Source organism: Dendroctonus ponderosae, unplaced genomic scaffold (assembly GCF_020466585.1).
Source record: "Dendroctonus ponderosae isolate FM_Combo_2020 unplaced genomic scaffold, Dpon_F_20191213v2 Dpon_F_20191213_7, whole genome shotgun sequence".
Classification (NCBI taxonomy): Eukaryota; Metazoa; Arthropoda; class Insecta; order Coleoptera; family Curculionidae; genus Dendroctonus; species Dendroctonus ponderosae.
Window position 1 is genome coordinate 4,465,308 of NW_026018916.1, and position 7,268 is coordinate 4,472,575.

Sequence of the window (7,268 nt, forward strand, 5' to 3'; positions counted from 1 at the left end):
TGGTTTGCAGGTAAAAACTTATTCCTGACCGGAGGAAGTGGATTTATTGGGAAAGCTTGCATAGAAAAATTTCTGCGCTCGTGTCCCGATTTGGGCAAGATTTACATTCTGCTGCGGCCCAAGAAAGGAAAGTCTCTAGAAGAGCGACTCGAGCAAATTACATCCTCACCGGTAAGTAGGACACCTCATCGGTAGAGTGATTAGTCAAATAGTAAAGATTTTTCAAATATACCGACCCTGAAAATTTTAGGGTGTTCAAAACTGCGTTAAGAAAATCTAAAACATTTTCAAAATGTCCCTTGTAGAATTACAAAGGCATATTGCGAAAGCAGCGCTTAAACAAATATTTGCGGAGTATCAGAAAATCCAACTCAAAGACCCAATTTTTAACTACTGCAGTTTAACCGAATTGCGTGATACTTGATTTCTGAACACCATGAGACACCCAGTTTTTCTAACTTTGGAGCTCTCCCAACGGTTTCTCCACCAGTATCGGACGATTGAGATAAAGTAATTGATCGTGAAAATTGAGTTGTACCTAAGAATACAACTGGCGTTCCAAGTCGTGGGAACTATTGAACACAGCGCTGCGTAAAGTACATCAATGTGTATAAACAGAAATTTGAACATCCCCTGTTGCTGCACAGAGCAAACCGCCGCTGAAGATGTAGCCACCCGTGCATGCAAAACGTTGGGAAAGAAAAGAAATTATTTTCCGCAGAGGCCAAAAATACTGAAAAACTCACAAGTTTTAGGCATTGGCTGCGGAAGCCCAACTCTTCTGATAAATCTTGTACAGTCCTAAAGCACATAATGTTTCAGCTGTTCGAGAAACTGAAGCAAATGTATCCTGATAGTCTAAAGAAAATTATTCCCATCAAAGGAGATGTGCTAACACTCGGACTAGGTAAAACGACGTGTTAAGATTTGAACTGGTAACCAATTATGATAGTTTTCCTCTAGGGATATCCGATGCAGACCGAAAGCTGCTTATCCAGGATGTGCACTTTATTTGCCATACAGCAGCATCTGTTAGGTTTGACGACTTTCTAAAAGAAGCCATTTTCAGCAACATAAGAGCCGCCAGGGAAGTGGCTCTATTGGCGCTGGAAATGAAAAATATCCAGGTTTTCCTGCACATATCGACAACATATTGCAACATAGATGGTAAAACGGTAAATAGTTTTTCTTCCCAGAAAGCCAGTATGTGATGAGTGTCTGATTTTAAATGAAATTAATGGAATCTTCGTGAAGTGCAGTGAGTCTTGACGTGAAGAACATCTATTGCACATTCTTATTCGTTTGCTCATAAGACAAAGTCGCGAAGAGGGCTGGCTGCCTTGTAGAATGTTCTAAACTCATTTCGATTTGTAGATAATATAAATCCACTGATTTCAGGTAGTGGATGAAATCCTCTACCCTCAGCATGGCGACTGGAAGGAGGCAATTCGCGCTGCTGAGTCAATTGACAATCATACGCTGAATGTGCTCACACAAAAATTCATAGAACCTTTTCCCAACACGTACACCTACACAAAACAACTGGCAGAACATTGTATTAACGACATGCTAGTGGGAAAAGTGCCTGCCATCATCTGCAGACCTTCAATTGGTAACAGTCAAGCTAGCAAAGCTAACAAATTCACACAATAGCAACCGAAATTTTTAGTGATCAGCACCTTGGTGGAACCTTTCCAGGGCTGGAATGACAACTTCAATGGACCTGTAGGACTGCTGTTGGCTGGAGGGGCTGGAATCCTCAGAACAGTCTATGCAGATCCCGGGTTCAATCCAGATTACTTGGCAGTAGATAATGTGATCAAGATCATTATTATGGCTTTGTGGCACAAGGCAGTTTTAGGGTAAGGAAGTTTCGAGAGTTTGGAACTAATTACTAGTTTAAGGTAAATAACTGGCCATGAATTTGTTTCGAAAACATTAAATTAATAACGAATCTAGACTTTTAAAAAGAATCTAGACTTTTAAAAAGAATCTAGACTTTTACATAATAAAATTTATGATCTTTAAATTGATTACCGAAACTGCTTGTTATGATCTGCGTTGTGCTTTTGACGATTTTGCTGCCATAACCGTTCTTTAGTGTCTTCAGCGTTAATATTTACAGGGTTTCTACTCAATACTTTCCATAAATTTCTAGACGTACGGTGTCAAATGCGTTAGTGAGATCCACAAACACATAGATGCATTTTATTAGTATCACATGTGTTATGAGGGGACACTAGTCCTGTGTTATTAATCAAAGATTGTCGATCTGCCGGCTCTAAACTCTGCTTGTTCTTCTATGTCCAAATGATATTATTCTTCTTGGGTTCAGAACTTTATAATTTTGCGGAATATCTATTGGTTTGCCTTCATTCTAATGTCCATTCTCTATAGGTTCATGTCATGCAATCCGTATTTCGTTCGTTTATTAATGCATCGCCATTCATAGAGAATGGTTTAGTATATACATACATACAGGACTACGCGTCTTGATCAGGCACATTATTCGAAGTTAAAATTGTTCTCATACTTCATTAATAACATACAGGTTATCAAAGTTTGGGATTTGTAGTAGCTAACTTTGGAATGTGTTCACCCTATATATGAGTTTATGTTAACACACTTTCATCCAAACAAATCGCTTTTGTCAGTATATAGTTACCTTCGGAAGTGTGCATGTTCTACGATTAAATAAAACAGCTGTTTTCAGACAAAAATCCAGCCTATCCATATACCAAGCTAGCACATATAAGGAAATGTTGATGAAGCCCAACTATCTGGCGGAAACGGGCAGGAAATTGTACTGGGACGTCCCCTTTAAGAAAAACATTTGGTACCCGGACGGTTCAGTGACCAAGTATTTCCATATTTTCTATATCAAAGTGCTTCTCTACCATGTACTGCCCGCTCTTTTGGTCGACTTTCTGATGCTATTGGCCTGCCGAACTCCATTGTGAGTATCGTTCAGCTCACTTTGATGCAATAACAATTTCAGGTTTTATCTTCAGCTTGCTCAAATTGCAAAGGAAGATCTACATTGCCAACATAGCGGTGAGTCACTTCTTGTTAAAGGAATGGCTGTTCGTGAACGACAACAGCAAACGACTTTATACGTACCTGCCAGATGAAGACAAAGATGCATTCAACATCAATCAATTGCCATTAACTGAAGACGACCTATACAAGTATTACGCCAATTGTTGTGATTATGCTAGAAGGTATTTGCTCAAAGAATACGATGACATTATGGAAGAAACGCGAACTAGGAACAAGAGGTAAAGTGGCTGTATGCATTCAATTTGTGTCTTCAAGAGTATTTTTTAGAATGTATTTCCTGCATTGCTTGACCAAGTTTCTGTTCTATAGCTGGATGGCCTGGATTGTATTTTACAAAATAAACGTAGTGAAGATCCTACTGATTTCGCTTCGCGACTATTGGAACAGTTTATAAGATTTACTGCCCTATTTTCCCACTATTTTTTAAGTTTGCTAATAAATCATGACTGCTGAGATACTTTTCTTTACTACATTGTCTTTTTTGAAAATGCTGAATTTCTTGCAACACCATCTATGAGTATTACGAAAGAAATTGCAAAGTCAATAAGAAAAGGTTCGGAAAATTTGCGTCCATACTTATAAATTGATTTATTGGATCTGCATAATATAATAGAAACTCTATCTCAATTCTTACTGAAACCTTCCCGCTCTATTGTCTAAAATAATGTTTTTCAATAATTCAGCTTCTTCAGATATTCTCAACCTCTAAACAGTTACGAAGCAAAATTTTGAGTCGTCAAAGTATAAGAGCTCATATCTCGGCGACAGTGAAAAATATCTCAATAATCATTAGAAGCTTTTCGATAGAGCCGCTCGAAAGTTGTAGTTCTCTAGTGGAGCTTCTGCAGAAAATCCTTCTTTTAAAAAGTTAGAACTGAAATTTTCAGCTTCAGAAGCAGTCCAAGTTTAAAGCGTATGTCTCAGAAATGATGAGGAAATCTCAGGAGCTGGAAGCAAAATTTGAAAATCTCTAGCACCTTTAGATATTAAGACATAATGTCTTAAAAATATCGCTAAATAAAGGTTGTGAGTTACACAAAACAAATAAGAATTTACTGAAATTTTCTGAGCGGAATGATCCCAAAACGGGCATTTTACGAAACAGACAATAATTGAAAATGAGGAAAGTTAATATGAGATAGTAAATGTAAGAATTTACAATATGATGCCAGCATGTATTGAGACACAAAAAATTGATTTTTACTAAAATGGAATGCGAACAATTATAAAGGATGCACTCCAGAAGCGCAAAAGAAAATCAATTTGCAAAGGGAAACAAAATAACAGATATTTTAGCCCAAAAAAATATTAAAAAATGCTATTAAAAAAGCACAGAGGAGAATATTAACAAATTAAGAAGTTAATAGCAACCTATCGACCATCTGGTCGACTAACTACCAATCGTACTCTTATATTATACTGGGTGAAACTGTTGAGTTTTTCGGGCGTTTAGGTCGTTGCCGAAAATCATTCCTTCCTGTCCTTTCGCAAAAAAAGCTTTCAAAAAGCCCGAACTCATCAGCTACAAGAAATAGCCGTACTTTTAAGTCAGGTGCAGTGTAACAATCATGTTTACTCGACCATCTGATTGAAACTTGACTTGAAGTTAAATTGTGCTATATATTGAAAAACGACAAACTACCTACTCCGGTAAGTTCTGAACCATCACACTTTTCTTGCTTTAAACGCATTGTGTACGCGTTCAAACAATAATTACCGTTATTGGGTAACCAGTACTAGTAACCAAATAAATCTCTAGTTATATACATAAATAAGTAAAGTCAGACACTTTTTGAATGCTCCATGTGCTATAAACATTCTTTTATGCGTGTTGTTAGTCTGAATGAGTATATGCAGTTTACGTTGCAGACATTAGAATCAATAGGACTCGATTAGCCAAAACTCGCCTATTTGCCATAATTTTACAGACAATGAAGAAAGCAAAAATTTACCGATTTAATGACAATGAGACAAACATAATCAAATACAAAAAACATTTGAATTAAAAAAGTGTTAGTATAAAAGCACGTTTTTACCCATATTCGTGTCGTTGAAAACCTACTGAGCCAGATATCATGTTTTTTTAACTCACTAGCTACAGTTCTCATATAAATTACCTTAAAAACTCACTAAGAGCGTTTATTGTGCGTATGTTTATTAAGGTAGTGCGGTAATATTTGACTTCAGGATGGCTTCCACACAAACTATCCAAGAATGCTTTAGAGGTACTTCATTCAATTTTTGTACACGCATAGACAATTGAATGCAACTGGTTTGCAGGTAAAAACTTATTCCTGACCGGAGGAAGTGGATTTATTGGGAAAGCTTGCATAGAAAAATTTCTGCGCTCGTGTCCCGATTTGGGCAAGATTTACATTCTGCTCCGGCCCAAGAAAGGAAAGTCTCTAGAAGAGCGACTCGAGCAAATTACATCCTCATCTGTAAGTAGAACACTTAAGCGGTAGAGTGATTCAATATTCGTTCAGTCAAACGGTAAAGATTTTTGAAATATACCGCACCTGAAAATTTTGGGTGTTCAAAATTTCGTTAAGTAAAGCTGAAACTAAGAGCGGATTTAGGGGATGGTCATGGGGATGACCTGGAACGCCAGTGTTGCGTGAAACACATTAATATGAGTGAACAGAAATCTGAACATCTCCCGTTGCTGCTCCGAGCAAACCACCTATGAAGAAGAAGCCACTCGTGCTTGCAAAATGTCCGGAAGAAATTATTTTCCGACAACGGCCAAAAATCACGAAAAACTCACTAGTTTCAGGGCATGGCCGCCGCACCCGAACTCTTTTGATACGTTTTGTACGTTCTAAAGCATGTAATGTTTCAGCTGTTCGGGAAACTGCAGCAAATGTATCCTGAGAATCTAAAGAAAATTATTCCCATCAAGGGAGACGTGTTGAAACTCAGACTAGGTAGAACGGTGTTTTAAGACTTAAACTTGCAACCAACTATGATAGTTTTCCTCTATAGGGATATCCGATGAAGACCGAAAGCTGCTCATTCAGGATGTTCACTTTATTTGCCATACAGCAGCATCTGTTAAGTTCGACGACTTTCTAAAAGATGCCATTTTCACTAATATCAGAGCTGCCAGGGAAGTGGCTCTATTGGCGCTGGAAATGAAAAATATCCAGGTTTTCCTGCACATATCGACCACATATTGCAACATAGATGGCAAAACGGTAAATAGTTTTTCTTCCCAAAAAGCCAGTATGCGATGAGTGTCCGATTTTAAATAAAATTAATGGAATCTTCCTTGGAGTCTTGACGTGAAAGACATCCATGGCACACTATTACCAGTTTGCTCATAACATAAAGTCGCGAAGAGAGCAGACCGCCCTGCAGAATGTTGTAGACTCATCTCCATGTAATTTTGTTTTAAATCAACCGATTTCAGGTAATAGATGAGGTTCTTTACCCTCAGCATGGGGACTGGCGGGAAGCAATTCGCTCTGCTGAGTCAATTGACAGTCATACCCTGAATGTGCTCGCGCAAAAATTCATAGAACCTTTTCCCAACACGTACACCTACACGAAACAACTAGGAGAACATTGTATTAACGACATGCTGGTAGGAAAAGTGCCTGCCGTCATCTGCAGACCTTCAGTTGGTAACAGTCCAGCTAACATCAAGATAACGAATTCAGACAATAGCGGCCGAATTTTTCCAGTGATCAGCACCTTGGTGGAACCTTTCCAGGGCTGGAATGACAACTTTAATGGACCTGTAGGACTGATGGTGGCGGGAGGTGCTGGAATCCTCAGAACAGTCTATGGAGATACAGACATAAATACAGATTACGTGTCAGTCGATAATGTGGCGAAGATAATCATTATGGCCTTGTGGCACAAGGCAGTTTTAGGGTAACGAAGTTAAGCTAGTCTGAACTAACTACTAGTTTAACGTAATTAACTATCCAGGATTCTGCTTCAAATCAATCAAAGCACAAATCAAATTAATAACGAAATGTACATGGAATCTTGTAGATTACACGATGAGATTGCACAACATTTCCTTTTGCATTAGACGATTTTGCTCCCTAATATGATTCTTTAGTTCCTTCATCGTTCATATTTAGAGGGCTTTTACTCAATAATTTTCATCAATTTTCAGGCGTGCGGCGTCAAACGCCTTAGTGAGATCCAGAATCAAGTAGCATTTTCTTAGTGGCATATGTTTTATGAGTAGGCAT

At 38.2% G+C, this 7,268-nt stretch overlaps 3 protein-coding genes across 3 annotated transcripts in view; 2 read left to right on the top strand and 1 right to left on the bottom strand.

The window, feature by feature from the left end:
• Window positions 1–3,527, top strand: part of LOC125505165 (putative fatty acyl-CoA reductase CG5065) — a 10,813-nt gene extending 7,286 nt beyond the window's left edge. The window contains exons 2-9 of the mRNA XM_048668407.1: window positions 11–171; window positions 823–907; window positions 964–1,175; window positions 1,399–1,612; window positions 1,670–1,862; window positions 2,714–2,956; window positions 3,012–3,278; window positions 3,328–3,527. Of these exons, the coding sequence (XP_048524364.1) occupies window positions 11–171; window positions 823–907; window positions 964–1,175; window positions 1,399–1,612; window positions 1,670–1,862; window positions 2,714–2,956; window positions 3,012–3,278; window positions 3,328–3,454 (1,502 nt within the window). The 3' untranslated portion in view covers window positions 3,455–3,527. The remainder of the gene's footprint in view (window positions 1–10; window positions 172–822; window positions 908–963; window positions 1,176–1,398; window positions 1,613–1,669; window positions 1,863–2,713; window positions 2,957–3,011; window positions 3,279–3,327) is intronic.
• Window positions 1–7,268, bottom strand: part of LOC109537757 (microtubule-associated protein futsch) — a 62,933-nt gene that overhangs the window by 28,514 nt on the left and 27,151 nt on the right. The gene's annotated exons all lie outside the window — the stretch shown is intronic.
• LOC109537759 (fatty acyl-CoA reductase wat-like) overlaps window positions 5,079–7,268 on the top strand; it is a 6,716-nt gene continuing 4,526 nt past the window's right edge. Inside the window, exons 1-6 of the mRNA XM_019904639.2 lie at window positions 5,079–5,285; window positions 5,341–5,501; window positions 5,903–5,987; window positions 6,046–6,257; window positions 6,473–6,686; window positions 6,747–6,939. Of these exons, the coding sequence (XP_019760198.2) occupies window positions 5,249–5,285; window positions 5,341–5,501; window positions 5,903–5,987; window positions 6,046–6,257; window positions 6,473–6,686; window positions 6,747–6,939 (902 nt within the window). The 5' untranslated portion in view covers window positions 5,079–5,248. The remainder of the gene's footprint in view (window positions 5,286–5,340; window positions 5,502–5,902; window positions 5,988–6,045; window positions 6,258–6,472; window positions 6,687–6,746; window positions 6,940–7,268) is intronic.